Raw genomic sequence first — 21286 nt, 5'->3', positions numbered from 1 at the left:
ATTATTAATGAATTATTAATGTAATGTATGTCTAATCGATAATTTATTTTATTGCTCTTGTTTATGAACAATTATGTATCCTAAAAGTTGAAAATTATACCCAAAACCGTAGTTTAAACAATTTTTGTTCGAGTCGTGAATTTTTGATGTGCAAGTGTTGACGATGGTTGTGTGTGCTGTGGTGTGTACTCTAGGGAATCGGTTGCATGAAAATTAAAATTGTGGGTAATTTTTCCGTCAATGGTATCGCTTTTTTAAACATACATTATGATTAGCTGTTGATTGAGGTCAATAATTGTTTTATTTAAATCTATTCATGTTTTTCTTTATGTTTATTTACGTTATTTATGTTGTTCATCAAATGCAGAGGTAAGGGGTAATTGTTGCAATACTCTCTTCAAATATCGTTTTCAAGTATTTGCACCTTCCCAACTTGTTCCATTTGATTTTATATCGCTTTCTCTGTCTCTCTCCATCCATTCTCTGCCTATATTATCTGTGTTTCATCGTTTCTATATCTTTATTAATCCACATTATGTTCCCCCATGCATCTCTCACTGCCACCCCTCCCACACTCTCTTCGTCACACCCCCTTCCCCCTCGTCCACTCTGCTACTGTATTCTTTTTTTTTTCTTTAGAATGCCCCCTGTTTTCTATTTCCTCCGATACATTTTCACTCATAATTTATTTTCCTTTCCTCTTGTTATATTCTCTTGCATTTTTTTAAAGTCGAACTTCTCTCCCTCCCGTGGTTCCCCTATCCTCCCGTTACTCTCGTTTAATACCATGTCTACTCACTAACGGACTACAGAACCCCCCCCTATCTCTCTCTCTCTCTTACAATATCTGTAATGTCCCCCTTTTTCTCCCTTCATTCTCTTTTTATGACGACCCCCAACTGTCTCCATACCCCCCGCCCTCTCATTATCTGCGATTCTCCTTTTCTCCCTTCTCTCTCGTTTCTTTTTTTTTGTCCACACCCTAACTCACACCCTTTCACAACTCCTTCCCCCTTCTCTCGCCCTCCGTCTCAATATATTTGATTCCCCTTTTCTCCCTTCTCTCTCGTTTCCCCCGTTGTTCACTCCCTAACCTGCCCCTTCACCCCCCCCCCTCTCTCTCCCTCTCTCCACACTCTTTATTTCTTCACCATCTCCTCCATCTTTGGGCTTGCTATCACATGATGATATTACAGGTCTCCATGAACGTCAACATCTAACAATTAACAAAAACAGTTACGACGTGGTAAATACATACATTTATTTAAAACGTCAAAATTGATTTTAGCACTTCAATAGGCCAGTGATTTCATTTAAGCACATGAGTAATTCACCGCAAATCCCCAAAATATATCCAATATACTGCATATTATACTGCATAAACGTACTGTACATGATATACTAGTAGATTTTTTTTTAGATAGAACACACAAGCTTTGCATTGACTTTGTACCCTGTTGAACATTTGCACACAAATAAACGATGCATTGCATTTATACCACACTTTCAAAGCAAATCAGTCAAAGTGACTAAGATATTCGGGTCAACTGTTAGTCTCGTCGTATTTTACTAGACCATGGTAACTTCTGACGAGAATATACACGAAGGAAAACATGTGACTAGACATATCAGAAGCTCCCAGCTGACTACTTTTTATCTAGTCAATTTGATGATTTGTTTTACGAGTGCATAATTCGGGATATCAGGGTCAGTATTGTAGAAAATAAATATGACTTTAATCAACTGCGACCTCTTGAATTTGGCAAAATAGATCAATTTCATCACCCTGTGTTATTGCGATTGCATAATACACTATTCACTAGTGCTCAGTCAACAAAATATTACTAAGTATTCATATATTCGTTACAATCTTTTAAAAATGAGTCAAGATTGGTTCTAAGACATATATCATCGTCGAATCAGTTCATATAGAATAAATTGTCATGGTATATTTGAGCAGCGTTCCAAGGAGCAATTTTATCACTCATCCTCTTTTAAATGTAAAAGACAATGATATCATCGCGTCTGATTAGCTAAGAGCACATTCAGTCAAGGTCATAATCATGATTTTCAAGAAGCTTCATGACGCACTCTCAAGCTCCTCTTTATTCAAATTACTGCATCAAAATGTATGTTTTTAAACATAATTAATTGTAAAGGCTTTATTGGTATCCACTATCATACTAAATTTACCGGTCTTCATGTTGGCACTTGGCAGTAACCTAAACGGTCACAATTTTTCCTGCTGAATTGTAATATAAAAATACGGGAAGACAGGGCAGTCTGAACATGTAAGGTAATACGTTATGTTAAAGGTCAAGTCCACCCTAGGAAATGCTGACTTGAATAAATAGAGAAAAATCAAACTAGCATAGTGCTGAAAATTTCATCAAAACCGGATGTAAAATAAGGAAGTTATGACATTTTAAAGTTTCGCTTATTTTTCACGAAACAGTGATGTGCACAACTAGGTGAGTTATTCGATGATGTCCATCAGTCACTGTTTCTTTTGTTTTTTATTGCTTGAATTATACAATATTTCATTTTTTATAGATTTGACAATAAGGACCAACTTGACTGAACCATATAGTATTAAACAATGCTAATTCCACATGTTCAGGGAGGAATTTATCGTTGTATCACTTGACAATGAGAAGAAAATTAGAATATTTCATATTTCATATAATAAAATACAAAAGAAATAGTGAGTGGATGACGTCATAGTCTCCTCATTCGCATACTAACTGTTTTGGGAAATTAAGCGAAATATTAAATGTCATAACTTTGTTATTTTACATCTGATTTTGATGAAATTTTCAGTGTTGTGCTTGTTGGATTTTTCTCTTTTTATTCAAATCAACTTTTTGTTGGGGTGGACTTGTCCTTTAAAGTAGTGAATATTGTCAGGCAGTATGCGTTGCACTATCTAATATACAGTAGTGCCAAACAATGAACCCCACCAGAAAATGCACTCCTTCATGCTGAGTGTTGAATGGAGACAACAACACTTCAATGTTCAGAGAGCACAGAGAAATAAACTTTATTGAATGTAATATTTTATCATCTGATATCACAATGAAATAATGAACTAAAACATGGCAGAACTTGGAACACTTTAATCAATTATGTTCATTTTCTGGTGGGGTTCACTAACTTTTTAGCAGCCCTCTGATGTTAAACATGATATTACTCAATCGATGAACTTGATCAAGGCTTTGGTGTGTCATTGTGTAAATGACCATATCGATCATTGATTTAAATGAAGGTGGAGACTTTTAATACAGTCGTGTTTTCACACACGAACCTACACACCATGACGCACATGTACAACTGATACACATCGGCTTTACACAACATAGTACCACACTCACACACATCAAATTTCACAAAACATTGAATATACGTACTTGAATCTCAATTAGTGATTTCACCTTCACACACAAACGTGCGTTCACTGACGCATTTATATACACACCTAAAACCACCTCACACACTCACCCACAGTTGCGCATTTACACGTCAAATTTTAACATTAATCTACTACACCTTACTACACACATGATTAGCGAAATAAAACTACAATACTACACACACTATCTACAAGTCAGCCTATGGCATATTCAATTAGATTCTTACTTGATTATCAAACATTAGAGGTAAATAACGATACTACAAATACCTACATTTCTACTTCAATCTACTATTTCATAGCTAGTCTCTAAACTATTTTTTACATCTTTAAAAGATGTTCCATTGTCGCACAATAGATAAATTGTAGATGTTTGATCAACGTGGATTTCCATTTTATGTCATTACAAATCAAGATATATCCACAGAAATTTAGTGACAAAATTATTACTGATACAAACACAATTTTATGAGGGAGACGAAGAGTCAACGTGAGGGCTGAGTTGATTCCTTGTCTATTTCCATAAACCCGTTTGATCTTGCTCTACGATCATCGATACTCGAAGGGTAATCTTATGGTGATCATATCCTGCTTATCGTATGATCTCCTCAGCGTGTCGTACGATGACCGTAAGATTTTCGTAAGGATTCAGGACGAGCGGAGTTATACTATTACAACGTACGATCATTGCACATTCATCGTACAAATACATAGTAGACTAACCCATTGTTCCATGATCGTAGCAAATGTAAACGAGGTGTTATAAATGGTTGCATTTGATACTTGAATGGAATCGCTCAAATAAAACTTCAAACAAATATATCGTTGCAAATATGGATTTCTATTAGAGAACGATGAGGTTGATTTTCTCTTCCGCACAGAATACAAGAGAGAGTTTACGCGCAAGGCGCACGACGTGCCAAGAACTATTGAAACTGCCTGTCGAATGACAAAGGACAGCTGGGCGGTCTTTGTAAAAAAAAAAATTGAAGAACAAAGTTTCGTCCCAAGTTCCGGAGCTGACCAAAGATTGCAAATATGTCGTAAGTCAGAAAGAACGAATCGACTGTTTTGATTCACCAATTTTTGACAAAGACTTCTTAGGTGTTCTTTGTAATGAAGGGCATTTGACAACACAATTTCTCTGTTCTTGCACCCGTCGTGCGTCGCGGAACGAAAACTTCCGATATCGTGTGAGGCATCTACTTATCACGTGTTTTGGTGGAGCATATCCGGGTAAAAGGTCGAAAGGCGAATGAACTACTGACGGTTCTCTAGCTCTACATTTCCCTTGCCCATCCCTCTGTCACGGAAGGCAGAAACTATCTCATCAAAGCTTCGGTTCCTGGTCTCAGGGACGTAGAAATAGATGAAGACGGTGGTAGCGACCACGCAGATGGTGTAGATGAGAAAGATGTACTCGCCGATAGCTCCCTGTAGACAGTGAAACGATGTAAAGTAATAATAATAATAATGACGTTTTATTTACCCAGGGTAGCCACTTCAATCATAAGACTGCTCTTCCAGCATGTCCTGCATAACGTATTATGTTATCATTACCCTTCTTCGGTCTAAAACGCTGAGCGCCAAGCAAGAAGGCAGAAGGTCCCATTTTTATAAGTCTTTGGTATGACTCGGCCGGGGATCGAACCCACGACCTCATGAGCAATACTGTATAAAAATGGTTGGTAAAACGCAACAAAACCATTCATTTTAAAATCGTAAAATAATTGAATCGATAAAGATTCTAAAACGTCAGGTCATCCATAACTGGACTCGTATTTGTTTTTTTCATACCCTTATCAAAATTTTGATAAATCCTATCTCTAATTTATGCAAAGAATTGGTCAAAAAATGTGTTTCGGTATCTAATGATTTTTGAAAATTAATGTTAGACTATATTTTGATGTTTGGAACGATAAATAAACATATAACTATAATATTTTTACAAAGAAAACCATTGTGGTTTACTTCCGTAAACTATTAAAATTTAATATCCTGGGGGTACCCATCTCAACGTCCACATGTGATTTTTAGTCATGAAATGAATTATTCATAATTTAATTTTCTCAGCAATTGAATTCTCCAGTCTTCATGGTCTAAGTATGTATGATGCATAATTTACCTGTACTTTTATGTTGAAAAGATTTATTTCCCAGTTAATCACAATATTTGCAATTTTGTCATAATTTTTCTTTTTGAAAATTATGCTATTTTGTGACTACATGTGCTCTTTCTACCGATAGTATCAATGTCAAGGTATTCTAGTTAGGAAGCCTTTCTTGAAACGGGTTTTGTAAGATTGGAACTAACTCCGTGGTTGGTGGATATATACTGATATGAACCTGTCCAGGGGTTGAGAAACGGGCCCCAAGAGATTAGTATCATATCACTGACGTGCTTAATCTCCACGGAGCCAGGGACGGGATGCCATTGCACTACAAGCACAAAGTATTTGCCAACAATAAAGTTGCTCAAAAACACACATTTTCTTTAGGGTTTTGAGCCCAAAGTAAATGCCACCATGCCCGATCGTGAGCCACCATAAAGTAGAAACGTTACTTCATGATGCCACAGTCACAATAATGAAACCGATTCCAAACCGATCCAATGACATGCCATTCGTCCAAATAACGCAAGAGCTTCGGTCCGTCTGGGGTAAGTTTTGTTAGTGTAACTGTAGCATCACCATCGCCACCATCATCAACCATCACCTCTAATCACCATCACCACCACAACCGACCATCACCACCACAACCGCCCAACAGCACCACCACGACACCATCACCATCTCCACGACCACTATCATTACCTTCACCACCACCACCACCACAATCACAAGGACCCTCACAACCAACACCAACACAGCCACCAACTTCACCATATCATCACCCCCACCTCCACCTCGAACCATCAGTGTCACCATCACGAACACCACCAACACCCACATCAACACGATTATCATTACCAAACTCACCACTGTCACCTCCACCACAAATACCAATATCATCTCTAACCATTATCACCTCCACCATCACCGTTACTACATCTATTAGCACCTACACCATCATCACCATCACCAAAGTTATTACCCTCACAATCACCGCCACCACAAATACCATCAAAACCGTCACCATCACCACCATCACTTCCACAGCAATCACCGCCATAAACTTCACCATCACCTCCGCCACTATCACTATCATTACTATACATCGTCGACATCAATAACACCACCACCAGACCTGCCAACCTTCTACAAAAAAGTATTCTTAGAAGGAAAAAAAAGTATTTTTTGACATAGAAGAGCATTTTTTTTTAAATTTGTGACAATCGCCAGCCTGTTGTAGTGAGATCGGTGAAAAAACATGTGAAATGACTCTACTTGAAAACTTGATAATTCACCCTTTTAAACATGTGCTTGTAGGCAATAATTGACTTGTTCTTTTCATGCAACAAGTTACTGGCCTGACAGTGATTTTGAAAGGTCTGGGACTGTCAGACCGGCGCTAGTGTAACGCACTGTATAATACATGTAAATACTCCATGATCGGAAATTTAAAAAAAAAGTAACAAATCATACAAAAAAAGTATTGGTGTATTCATAGCAAACAAGAGGAACAAATACTCTAAAAGGGAACGGTTGGCATGTCTGCACCACCAACACCCACTACCAACAGCACTATCACCGTCACCACTGGTACCACTACCGCAATCAATTCGCAACACTGACGTACCTGCATCGGCGGGAAGGTCAGCTGGACGATGAAGTTGGTCCACCAGTTGACCTGAATGGACACACTGACAGCAGAAGGGCGTGGACCCTGCGACCAGAGCTCGGCCGAGACCAGGTAAGGCAGAGGAGCGGGGCCGATTGCAAAGGTGATGATGTAGAGGTAAACGAAGACCAAACTTAACCACTTCAGCCAGTCGTACTGTGACTGTGTGTGCAATGAGAAGTGTGCCGAGTTAACATAGTGATTGTAGCATATACAGGGTGCCCCCCAAAAAGGTAACCAAAGTTCAAAGGTCACCTATATTACGAATACATGATTTATCCTTGTGATTTCTATTCTACGTAACAGAGTAACTCATCATCTTTAATTTGACATCTTGCTTGCGTCACAGTTGTCACGAGACACAGAGTTATAGTCCTTTGAAGAAGTAGAGTACAAAACCTAATTTTTCCAAGTTCTGGGTTTAATGAACATGCGGAAAACGGGACCCATTTTTGGGTTTCATCAAGAGTCTTTTTCAAGAAAGGATACCAACAAAGTCACTGGGCCGTCTAAGCGTGAATGAGTTTTGTACCCTTCTCCTTCGAAGGACTATGTCTAGATCTATAAGTCTCTGACCCTTTGTCATTGTGACGCAAGCAAGGTGTCAAACTAAAGTTGATGAGAAAGAGGGGATTCTAAGCTCTACAATGATAGGTCATTCGCCTATTGTCTTTGCGATTAAAGAGGTGGCAAATGAACGATAATTCCGGGACGATCAAGTGCGATTCATGCCTTATCCAGAGGGGAAGATAGCATCATCATTACCCCCGCTTAGCCGCCGGGCCGGCTTTATCCCGAGCTGTAGTTTCCAGGGATGATAGCGCATTTCTATGAATTGTATTAATCTACTGTCCCCGACACTCTATAACTCAAGTGGGCTAAGCACATCACATCGGAGATTCATTTCTTGCTAAAGGAAATTAACGCAATGGCCGACATTCAGCACACCAACCTCTGCTTCAAAAAAACTTCCCAAACGTAATTAAGTGATTTGCAGACGGCTGTATAGCGAAATAAATAATTAATGCTCTGAAAGTCACACTGATTTTCGGACAGAGTGGTTAATTAAAAAAAACCACGACTGTTGTTTATCCCTTGAAATGCTGGAGGCTTAATTAGCAGCTATGCATCCATCGGGGTAGTTAATGGTATGTAAATATTGTGATTATGTTTGTGCTCTTACAGCCAACGAAAAATAATTTATTGAAATACATACAAACATTGAAATACCGGTACCGTAAAAACAAGTAAAAACGGCTACTATAAAAATTAAATACCACCGTTATTGTGTAAAGAGAGGGAACGGGAACTTTACCTGGAGAGCAAGGGAGACAGTAAGACCGATGAGCCACAGAGCGATGACGCCGAAGGGATAGAGAAGGAGAGGTCGTCGCCCGGCCCTCTCGACAACCAATACAGAGACTATAGTCACGCAAACGTTGAGAGTGCCAAAGCCCACCGTCGCGTAAGCGACCTCGCTCTCGGACATTCCGGCTGCATCGTACAGTTCGGTCGAGTAGAAGATGATCTATGTGAGGGATATAGAGAATGTAGGATAGCATTTCTTTACCGTTGTCATAACCATCGCCATTATCACCATCACTATCGCCATTATTACCATCTTTATCATTTTCATCATCATCTACATTGCAATCATCATCATAATCTTCTTCTTCATCATCATCATCAACATCAGTCACTATCGTCATCATTAAAAGTATCACTTTGGTTATCAATGTCGCTTTTAACATCATCATCGCCATCATCGGCTTCATCATTATCGTCATCATCACCCTCATCATTATTATAACATCATAATCACTATCATTACAATTACCATTATCATTATAATCACTATCATTATTATCAACATCGTCATCATCACCAGAATCATCATCTTCATCATCTTCATCATCCCCCCCTCTCAACCGTCAATACTGTAAGCTTACCGCATTGATTCCCGACAGTTGCTGTCCTACGTGTACGACGACACATATGATGAGGGGGAGCATCCAGGAGCGGTCGCGTAGACACACAAGATCAAACACACCGATCCGTTCTACGCTACTCTCGTTCTCGTGCTCTCGTTTCATTTCAACAATCTCGTCCCCAACGTTATCTCTCCCTCGGAGCTGCTGCAGGGCTAACGAATGAGGGGTTTGAAATCAAAAACAATTTATAAATATTCGACAAGGATTTACTAATTTTAGACACAGTTCTCAAGCTGAGTTGAGTTCTGTTCGCTTCGCATTAGTTCAAGTTTGTTTTTAACCGTATCTGAGAAATTATATTTATTTATATATTATAATGTATATTATATATTCAGTCAATATACGTGATATCTGCTACTAACAATAGTTCTGAACTAAGTAAAACAGTATTAAAAATCTGGAATAAAAAGAACCATCACTTAAGTTCTCAGCTTAAAACTAATGAATCAAACAAGGAGTCGAAATAGTAAATACTCGTAAAACATAACGTCAAATATCACCATCGCGTATATCTATTTGTTTGATTGTTTGTGTTTGTTCCGATAATTTTTGTTTATACCATGTTATCAGCAACCAAATCGTTTTCAGCAAAACTGATGCTCATGCCAGTCAAAATAATTCTCCCAACTCTTCCAACCCGCGAGTGGGGTGAGGAAAAATATATCAAGATGGATATTATTTTGGCGTGGTTAGTTGGATTCTGACCTCGACTAGAACCGATAACGTTTGCTGTGAAGTCTAATTACCTTCCACTGGGTCATAATTTTATTCGAACCCCCCCCCCCCTACTACATTTCGCAGCAATTACGAACGTAGAGAGCAGCAATACTTAGCATAGCAACATGCGACACTTTGCTGTCCTCTACGTTCGTTATTTCACGGCCCTTAAAGGACAAGTCCACCCCCCAAAAAAGTGGATTTGACTAAAAAGAGAAAAATCTAACAAGCACAACACTGAAAATTTCATCAAAATCGGATGTAAAATAAGAAAGTTATGACAATTTAAAGTTTCGCTTAATTTCACAAAACAGTTATATGCACATCCTGGTCGGTATGCAAATGAGGAGACTGATGATGTCATCCACTCACTATTTCTTTTGTATTTTATTATATGAAATAGGGAATTATGCTATTTTTCTCTTCATTGTCAAGTGATATAACGATTAATTCCTCCCTGAGAATGTGCAATTAGCATTGTTTAATACTATATGGTTCAGTCAAGTTGGTCCTTATTGTCAGATCTCTAAAAAGTGAAATATTGTATAATTCAAATAAAAAAGAAAAGAAATAGCGAGTGATGGACATCATCGACTGACTCACCTAGTTGTGCATATCACTGTTTTGTGAAAAATAAGCAAAACTTTAAAATGTCATACCTTTCTTATTTTACATCCGATTTTGATGAAATTTTCAGCACTATGTTAGTTTGATTTTTCTCTATTTATTCAAGTCAGCATTTTCATGGGATGGACTTGACCTTTAACTGACCGACTTCAAATTTTGCCGTTTCATTGATTTTTACCTTTCACCGCCTTTTCCTCGTCATTCTTTCTGATGAGTAGCCATCTTGGACTCTCTGGGCAGAACGGGAGCATGATGAACTCGATGATTGTAGTGATTCCTGTCAATCCTAGTACAATTGACCACGTGGAATCGTTGTAGAATGCGAAGAAACCAAGACACTAAGAACAAAAAGAGACCAAGATTGGAGAGAGTGAAATGCATCAGTTAATGCGAATGATGAATTATCCACCCGAGTTCATTATTCTTCTCCTCGTCAGTTCAACCAGATCAATTAATTGATAGCTTGCGCCATCGGTGCTTGTTCGTTCTTTAAGTTTCATTGACTTGGCTACACAAATACGTGTTTTTGACATATGAACATGGACAAAGAAATGTTTTATGTTGCAATGTGAACATTGTGAACGAGGCCGTATAATAAAGAAAACAGTCTCAAATGGTTGGTTTAGGTGTGGGCTGGTTCGGTGGTTGTTTGGATGTTGATTGATTTGATAGTTTGAGAAAAAATAGTTGGTTGAATGAATGTGTGGTTTCCGATTGTGCAGTCGGTTGTATGTTTGGATGACAGAATAATTGTTAGTAGATCGGTTGGTAGATTGGTTTAGTCGGTTGGTTGGCAGATTTGTCAGTCGGTTGGTTGTACTGTTTATTGGTTGATTTGTTAGCAGATTGGACAATTTATTGATTGGTTAGTTTGTAAGTAGCTTGGTTGGACAGTTGGTTGGTTGGCAGATTATTCGGATGGTTGGTTGGTTAGTTAGTTGAAAGGTTGAACCGATGGTCAGTCTGTTGATTGATCAGTTTGTCATTTCATTGACTGGCTAATAGGTTTGCAGGTTGGTCAGTCGGCCGGTCGGTTGATTGGTCGGGCGGTTAACAGATTGGATGGTTGGTTGATCAGGTGGGTTTGTTGGTTTAATAATCTGTCGTTCGGTGGATTAGTTGATCGGTTGGTTGGCTGTTTTCTGTAATCGGTCGATGGTTTTGTTTGGGGAATTTACTGAATTTCGGTCAATTGGCCGGTCCGTTAGTACATTGGTTGGTTAGTTAGTTGGTTTGTTGGCAGATTGTTCGGACGGTTGGTTGGAAGGTTGAACCATTGGTGAGTCCGTTTGATTGGTTGTCATGGTGTTGGTTGGTTGATTGGTTTTGTCGGTTTATCAGTCGGCCGGTCGGGTTGGTTACTTCCTTGTTCTGCCGGATAGTTGGTTGGTCGGTTGGCAAATTGGGTGGTTGGTTTGATCCGACATTGGTTGGACCATAAGACAATCGCTTGGTCGGTGGGTTAGTTGGTTGATTGGACAGTTACTTTAACTGCTCGTTAATTGATCCGTCGGTTGGTGGATTGATTGTTTGGCTGGTTTCGGTGATCAGTTTTGGGGAATTTACCGAATTTAGCTTTACTTGTATCTCTTCAAGCTATATTCAATGTGTTTTTTTTTTGCTAAGTAAATGATCAAAGTATCATCAAGCAATGTCAAAATCAAATAATGCTCAATCACTTAAAAATCTCCCGAACCCGCTCGAAACCTACATGATAACAAAGAAGTCTCCACGGGACAACGAGGTCGTCCATTACAGCTACCTACGGCTTTCTGTTCCTACCATGATCATTAAAGCCCCCATCACACTTATTCCGAATCAAGCAGAATTGGCCTGAATGAAAGGACTATTGTTTGACCACCAGTTGGTCATTTAAATCTACTTCGAACACCGTTCGAAAATATCCCTCGAATGTTTTGAACATGACCAAAACATTCGGGACGGCCAAAAGAAATGACAAAAATATTTCGAATGCACTCAGAATGCAGTCAGGATATTTAGAATGCCCCTAGAATGTCCAAGAACGTAGCACGAATTATCAATCTGACTCCATTGCGGTTCATTTTGACTAGTGTATGATGATACACGTGGTCAATTTACTGAATTTCAACTCCAGTTTGGTGAATTCATAAGTTCCTCCCAAAAATTTCTAGATTTTTTGAATATTTTTTTCTTTCCAGCTTCTGCTTGATTCCTGCTGATTCCGAATAAGTGTGATGGGGGCTTTAAGGTGGTAATCTAATTACACCACAAGGACATTCCTCTTGGGATAACATTGCCATGTTCCTAGATCACATTTCAGAAGGTGTGAGAACATGTGCAAGAAGAAAACAAACTTGAAGAACAACCGTTTTGTGTTGGTGGTGTCAGTGATTTACCAGAAGGAAGCATCAACAGTTGAGACATTTGGGTCACATCTCAACAGGACTCTTCCTGACATAAATAATGTGTCTGCTATAGGGCACTGGCCCTGGAGAAATCCTGACTGTACCAAATATTTCAAAATTCGATCTCATTTTTTGTTGTTGTTCAATCATTCTTTTCTTTTTAGTTTTGGAACTAGTTGACTGGCGGAAGGATGAGGCATTTTCCTGTTTCAGGTGATGAAAGTGCTCTCATTAGGAAAGTTTCCATATAATTTATGTTGATTCTTTTTTCCCCTAGAACCCGTCAACAAACCCTTTGATGGCCGTAAATGAAATGTCACGTATGATTTCAGTCTACTTGTGAGCATTTCCCCCCCCCCCCCCCTAATTGAACCCTTATTTTATATGAATTTTCCTCGATTGCTATACTTATAATGATGGTAATGATAATAGCTGGATCTATAACGAACTTTTGCCCGAGGATACAAAGCACTGCTATTGTTACCCCGGTTTTAGCTGCGCTGCCCATGTATAGGCGCAAGAAATTTCTTCCTGCCGGGTAGCCATTCACCTCACCTGGGTTGAGTGCAGCACATTGAGAGTAAATTTCTTGCTGAAGGAAATCACACCATGGCTGGGAATCGAACCCACGTCCCTCCGATTGAAAGACGGGAGTCATACCCACTAGACCACGACGCCCCCACAACACACATTTCTATGGGAAAATAATTACAGGTGTGGGACCTCTACCCTTGACACGGTTGAACGGTTGAACCTACCTGTCCGAGTAGAATACCAATGGTGATCAGTAGCTGATGTGTGACGGTGATGGCGCCCCTCAAATTGAAAGGGGATATCTCAGCAAGATACATGGGTACGATGGTTAACGATATACCTGTAAACAAACAAGAAAAATAATTCAAGAAAGTTGTATTGTTTTAGATAATTTAATAAACAAAATATTTAATCTGTACTAACTATTAACTACTCGGTAGCCTAGCTTAGCCGGGTAATAATAATAGCAGGGCCCGCTGGGAGAACGGTTTTCGGAACTGAAGTGGCTACCCTGGGTATATATGCCCGTATTATTATTACTATTACAATATCTCCCATATCGATGAATAGTAGTTAAGAGATTGAAGCCTAATTTCAAGATTTGTTTTCGAGATTAATTTTGTATATGATCTTGAGAAAATATATTCAAGAGCAGACTCATCAAATTTATTTATCTAAATTCAATCATTCATAAGGTTCAAAATCAATTTCGCCATTTTGTCCCCATTTTGTTCCCATTTTGTTCCAGATTTTTATGCGTCTGTATTTTATAGCGAAAGTCTATCCCTCGCAAATGAGTTTGGAAAATCTTGTTGTAATGCCCTCAAGGCCAGTGAGTGGAGAAAGTGCATTGTAAGCCAGGATGTGATGACTGGGGTGATAATATATATGTTAAGTGCTTAGAAATACTTTGAATGTATTAAGTGCTATATAAAAGCGGAATATTGTTATTTCCATTATATTATTATCCTCATTATCCTTCTTATTGTCATTATTATGATTATGATTATCATTACTATTACATCATTATTATTATCATTACCATTGTTATCATCTTCCTCGTCATCATCATTATTAATACTTTTATTATTATCTTGATTATCAGTGTTATTTTCTTTATTTGATAATGTGATATATCAGAAAAATCGCATTTATAGAAATCCCATTTCATTTCTGTATATTATATTTTTGTGTTTTGCTTAACATTGTAACTTTTGTTGAATTTTGGAATGAAAAAGAATAAATGCAATCAATCAATCAATCCCATCATAGTATTCTGTCCACATTTTACTTACCGACGCTGAATCCAATGACGAAACGGCCGATGATGAGCATCTCCGGTGAATTGGCCGAGTAACAGCATCCCATCAAAATGGCCGCCAAGATAGAGATAAAATTATTGTACAAGAGCCCACGGTTTCTGATATATTAGGGGAAAGGGTGGCAAATGGTGTTACAAAAGAAATGTCTGGATCTTAATATGAACATTTGTTCGTTGTTATCATTCTTATGCTATTCAAATGTGTTTTTTTTCCTTAGGATACGACAGACTATGCATGGTCACTTGATCAGACGATATATTAGGCAGAGTAGACTGAATAGGCCTACTCATTCAACTTTCACGTATCTCTTCTAAACATACGTTCTATTAGGGTCAAGTGAGGTTCAACCCTAAAAGAAGTTGATTTGAAATAAATAGAAAGGGGAAAATAAACAAGCCTTACATAACACTAGATTTTACATTAAAATGGAAAGTAAAATACTACAGACATTTTAGTCATATTTTGTCAAGAACAGTTACATCCACAACACGGATGATATAATGAAAGAGCTCAGCACGTTTTCTTTTTCCCTTATATGAAATATCAAACAAAATTCGAAACCCGCCCCGACATCTTGCCTCGACGCATCGCGACGTTAAAAGTCTCAAGCATTTTTTTTTTCAGAATAAATTAGCGACGCCGGGGTACACGGTTCTGGGGTCCGTTTCATAAAGAGTTACAACTGTTATAACTTTGCCATTATGGCAACTACCATGGCAACAGGGCTCAGCAGCCAATCAAAATCAAGGTTACCACGGTAGTTGCCATAATGGCAAAGTTACAACAGTTGTAACTCTTTATGAAACGGGCCCCTGAAGTTACGCAGTATTATGTAAGTGCATGTCACCCCCCCCCCCCAAAAAAAAAATGCTCAAAAACATGTACAATCACAGTCCAAGAAGTCCCGGTGCTTAAATGGGAATCCAACCCAAATAAAAACTTGTTTTTATAAGAAAGAGAAAAATCAGAAAAGTTGATAGGTGGAAGTTTGAAAAATATTGGACAAACAACAAGAAAGTTATGAATCTTTAAAAGTTGTAAATATTGGTAATCACTATACCAATGGAGACTTCAAATTGGCCGCATATGGGATGTCATAGTGATGTAAGGCAAGGACTACTCTTCTATGTACTCCAATACATATTATGGCTAAAATGTAATTTTTCCCAAAAGTTTTATTTCAAATTATATTTTTCTTCCCTGAGGACATAAACAATATTCTACCTCGGTTATATTTAGATTACTGCCCAAGGGGAATGGGTACTTGGGAGAAAACCACAAATCCCTGATAATAAAGTACATGGCCTATGGGAAAGTTGTCCTTGCCCCTTGTCATAATTTACTTACCCAGTTGCCAATTTGAAATCTACATACTATTAGTGATCTCAATTTTAAAGCAGCTATAACTTTCTTATTGCTAGTCCGATTTCTTTCAAACTTTCACCGTTCTGTTGAATTTATTTTTCTCCTTCCCAACACAACATTTTATGGCCAAGGCTGGATTCCCCTTGAACGAACACCGTTCTTTTAACCTTCAGTTTTGTTTTCCGTTCATGTGCGACATATGTAAATAATCATGAGGTTCATCTGCAGACATGGGCCTGGCCAGACTATTTTAATGGGGGGAGCGCAAGCCGACCTAAATGTGATACATAAGGGCATTGTTAACAGGGGCGGATCCAGCCTTCGCCTATAGGGGGCGGATTTTTATTTATTCAGCCACATATTCACCGATCGGCCGCTCGAAGTTGATTTTTGTTTGTGTCTTTGAAGGGGTAGTGTAGTCCTAATAGTCACTTCTAAGCTTTATTCTTATAAATCAACATAAATATCTAATAATCTCATAGGCCTTATTCAAATAGTGCGAGCGCGAAGCGCGAGCTATTGTTTTTTCATGTATTATATCCTAAAATTTAAACATTCTGGGCGATGATTGTGATCCTAAACGAGATGTGTATCCAACTTAATAATTTCTGCGAGCGCGAGCGAAAATTTTATATAGTTACATGGAAGATTTTGAAAAAAATTATTTTCCAAGTCTTCCCCCATCTTATTTTATACACTCGTCTTTCTCCTATGTTTCCCCTTCTTTTTCTCTTTATTTTTCTCCTCTCTTTTCCCTTCTTTTTCTTTTTTTCTTTCTTTCCCCCCTTTTTTCTTTTTTTTTGCTCCGCCAATAAGGGAGGGGGCGGGCCCCCTAAGTTAAGACCACTGCATTTCATACTCTTCTCAAATCCTTCCTTCTTTCATCCCTCTTTTCTTTCGATCTCTTTTTTTATTCTATTGTTTTCACAACTTGAAAAATCAAGGAGGGTGGTCCCTCTCCTGCCCCCCCCCCCTCGCCCTGATGCGCCACCTCTGTGTACAGATGAACTTCTCCGAAGTAGTAAATTCCTTTACGGAAGGTTATGGGGAAGGGCGTTGAATTTGAAACATCTGCAATGCTTTAGCAATTTTTTTTAATCTTCATGAACAGAGAGACAACTTTCAGGAAACAGGTAAACTTTCGGTATACCGTATTTGAATTTGTGAATCATTGTTGAAGCGAAATTTAAGCTTTCAAAATACAAAAGAAAGCACGCAAAATACTTCAATTTCTCTTTTAAAAATGCAAAAAACACCCCAATGAAAATCTCGGTCGCTTCGCTCACTCCTATTTTGTACTAATCATAATGTACGATATTGTTTTGAGGAAAACAACTTTAGGAAGGATCTGGATCCAGGATAATAAGTAAAACCCCCATGAAAACTCGAAGGCCCGTATTCTGAAGTCAGGTTTAACTTACACCATGGTCTAACCACTGATATCCCTCTGTGCTAAAATTATGGGAAGCCATAAGTGTCAACATTTTTTATTAAGTTGTATGTTTCTTATGTTTACTGTGCTCTTTCCTGATTCATCGATGGTGAAAACAATTATCTATTTATACTTCCACGACAATTATGAATGTTTTGAGAGCCAAATGAGCTGTAATATGATATATCTACTGTTATTGATTTATGTAACAATTGGCTATCCATACTTAAACCACAACTTTAAACCTGACCTTAAACCTGAGTTTAAGTTAAACCAATGAGATGTCACCTCTGATATCTCCTTGGCTAAACCGAACTTCAGAATACGGGCCATAGGATCTCCACTGAAAATGACAATTTCCCAGACAATTCTTTGTAATCCTTTGTTTGGAAAAAATATACAATCCGCATCTTTCTTTTTCGGACAAGTGAAAGTATAAAATGACTTTATCGGCAGAGGAGATGTGATATAAACTGTTGATATTGAAATCACATTCTGATTAAAGGTCAAGTCCACCCCAGAAAATTGTTGATTTGAATCGATAGAGAAAAATCAAACAAACATAACGCTGCAAATTTCATCGAAGTCGGATGTAAAATAAGAAAGTTACATTTTTTAAATTTCGCTTATTTTTCCAAAAAAACAGCGATATGCAAACGAGAGAGTCGATGATGTCCATCACTCACTATTTCTTTTGTGTTTTTATTGTTTGAATTATACAATATTTCAACTTTACAGATTGACAATAAGGACAAACTTTACTTAAACCATAAACTGATAAAATATTGGTAATTCCACATGTTCAGGGAGAAAAAAAAACTTTGTTTCACTTGACAAGGAGGAGAAAATGAGTATTTTTCATATGTCGTATAATAAAATACAAAAGAAATAGTGAGTGTGTGACGTCATCAGCCTGCCAATTTGCATACCGACCAGGATGTGCATATAACTGATTTGTGAAATTAAGCGAAACTTTAAAATGTCATAACTTTCTTATTTTACATCCGATTTTGATGAAATTTCCAATGTTTTGCTTGTTGGATTTTTCTCCTTTTTTCAAATCAATGTTTTGTTGGGGTGGACTTGTCCTTTAAGTAAACATTTGAATATACATGTATCTGGGCCCCGTCTTACAAGAAGTTGCGATTGATCCGATCAACCACAACTATGGAAAGCCAGCAACGTCAACATCTAAAATACATGTTTGTTCAAAATATTATCCAGATATGATGTATAAATATATTATAAATCAATTGTTTTCTTGAAAATTCAGTGTGCTTCTCTTTATTTAAAAAGGACATTGTGCAAATTTCCTGTTATGCAAATTATGACAATGATGGATTTCTATACAACTACGTGTAAGGTTGATCGGATAAATCATAACTCTGTGTAAGATGGGACCCTGTAATGATCAGTGCTCCCTTCTTTGCAAACTTTGCAAAGTGTCTATTTGGAGACATTGTATCAATATATACCGTTATGACACAGTTTATAATGCAAAGATCTACAGTAATCTTCCATTATTACAATCGCCTATGGTTACATGGCATGTCCCCCCCCCCCCTTTCGTTTTCCGTAAAAATCCCTTGTCTCACCAAAGGAGACGTCCCAGTGACGTCCCTGTCGCGGCGACGTATCGCACACGAAAGGAAGGAGTTTTCGATTTGCTCGTTGTCTAAGTCAACTCGACGAGATTGGTGGATTTTGGGAGCACGGCGCATGCGTTAAATAATGTGCGACTGGGCCCTCTCGTTCACTACCCAAAACAGTTCCTTCGGTCTCACCAGGGAGACGTCTCGGTGACACCTCAGAGGAATCTGAAGACAAGATGACAATCTCTTTGCCCAACAGTCGCGGAGATGTTGCTTGCAATGCCCTAATCGGCGCTACGACGTCTAGACGACGTTCCGGAGATTTTTGTCAGTTGCAGCGACGTCTCAAGTAAAAAAATTATGAGAAAAATTAGTCACAAAAATCTTAGTCATAAAAATTATGGACAGTACTTTGTGATATTTTGTTACTTTGACGGAAAATCACAATCTCAGTCTCAGAGATGTGAACAATGGGAAATACCAACAATGTGAAATGCCCCTTCAGAGTCATGCAGCATACCATAAAACCTGAAAATATTTGTTTAAAAATCATGACAAACAGTCTTCTCCCCGACTCACCTGCCGAATTTATCAGCCCAGTAGCCGCCAGCGAGAGCCCCCAGGCCCCCTCCGACGCAGTAGATAGAAACGGTGGCCGCCCAAAGCCAAGTGAGACTGTTCTCACTCGGCTCCTCACCAGACCGTTCGAAGAGTGTATCATTGAAGAATTGCTGGATGAACTTCAAAATGAAAGGAACATTAATCGAACATGATTTAATTTCTACCTTAGGTCATCATGATCAGGGGAGGCGGACCGGGGGAGGGGGGTCGCCCTATTATTTGTCAAATAGGGGATAGGGGGAGCGATAAGAGGAAGGAAAGTAAGAGAGAGAGGGAGAGTAATGATGGCAGGGCAGAGGAAATAATCACATTATTAAAAAAAAATACGTATGAACAAAGCCGTTCTCTTAGTACAAAAAATTCGTATTCTGAACACAAGCAAGTTTTACTGATTATACATTCGTATTGAAATCATGTTTTGAGACTATGCGACACCCCCATCCCATCCGAAAAATGAAATAACAATTAAAAAAAATTATAAAAACCTGTGACTTACGGCTCTAGAGTATGACCTTTTCACAGGTTAAATTTTCAAACAGATTGTCATATATCGTTATAGTTTGATTGGCAAAAGGCGGATAAATTGGACAGCCGCTTCTCAAAAGCGGTGTCACATTTTGGAATCCACAGCTATCCCGAGTTCTTGAAGTTAAACCGGAGTATAAACCGGGGTTAAGAATCAAATATTATTTCGGAAGAAACTCATAGAAATGAAAAGGTTCTTACTGGAGACGGTCCGGTTATGACACCGATGTTGTAACCGAATTCCATTGACGATCCTATACATACTGTTAGCGTTGATACCACCAGCCAGAACGACAAACGACCCTGTATAATAATCAAACATGAAATGAGATGAAGAAAGATTTATAAGTGATTATAATGCACTAAAGAAAATAAAAAATACCGCTTGTAAGCGGTAATAGCGAGTTTTCGCAATTAAAACGGGAACGGAACATAGTACATCTACCACAATGGACAGCTTAGAATCTTTGTTGATAACTGGTGAACCGGGCTGTAGATCGTCCTAAGATACGGAGCTGATGAAAAACTGCAGATATGAAGTTTTTCCAGAGTCCAGGGGAGCGTTTCATCAACATTTCTGTCCGACAAGTTGTCAGATCTGACATCTTTCTCTGATGTTGATTGGCTGAGAGGTACTGTTACTATGGTAACTGTCGGATAAAATGGGACTTGTCGGATAAAACGTCCGACAAGTCCTTTCATGAAACGCCCCCCAGGATGACACTGCTGTTTTGATTCATAGTAGTACATCTACCACAATGGACAGCTTATAATCTTTGTTGATAACTGGTGAACCGGGCTGTAGATCGTCCTAAGATATGGAGCTGACGAATAACTGCAGATATGAAGTTTGTCCAGAGTCCAGGATGACACTGCTGTTTTGATTCATCGATGTTCATCAAATGCGGCTTTGTCAGGAAGGGCTCTTGACAATAGATTCTCTGCGTTCCAGAAAGCGTTTGCGTAGTGTAGCGAAAACACCCTA

General features: G+C 38.5%; 1 protein-coding gene across 1 annotated transcript; it reads right to left on the bottom strand.

Annotated features, from left to right (window-relative positions):
- Nucleotides 1-1237: 1237 nt before the first annotated feature.
- On the bottom strand, nt 1238-20600 carry LOC129278895 (solute carrier family 2, facilitated glucose transporter member 1-like). The gene is made up of 9 exons (XM_054915024.2): nt 20503-20600; nt 19735-19895; nt 14740-14864; nt 13669-13784; nt 10702-10861; nt 9138-9331; nt 8504-8716; nt 7147-7350; nt 1238-4843 (listed from the first exon to the last, which is right to left on the bottom strand). Exons 1-9 carry the CDS (start codon nt 20545-20547, stop codon nt 4670-4672), a joined length of 1392 nt encoding a protein of 463 aa, XP_054770999.2. The 5' UTR covers nt 20548-20600; the 3' UTR covers nt 1238-4669.
- Nucleotides 20601-21286: the final 686 nt, after the last annotated feature.

Source organism: Lytechinus pictus, chromosome 16 (assembly GCF_037042905.1).
Source record: "Lytechinus pictus isolate F3 Inbred chromosome 16, Lp3.0, whole genome shotgun sequence".
Lineage (NCBI taxonomy): Eukaryota > Metazoa > Echinodermata > Echinoidea > Temnopleuroida > Toxopneustidae > Lytechinus > Lytechinus pictus.
Note: the sequence above shows the minus strand (reverse complement) of the source record. Positions and strands in the feature narration are given on the sequence as shown.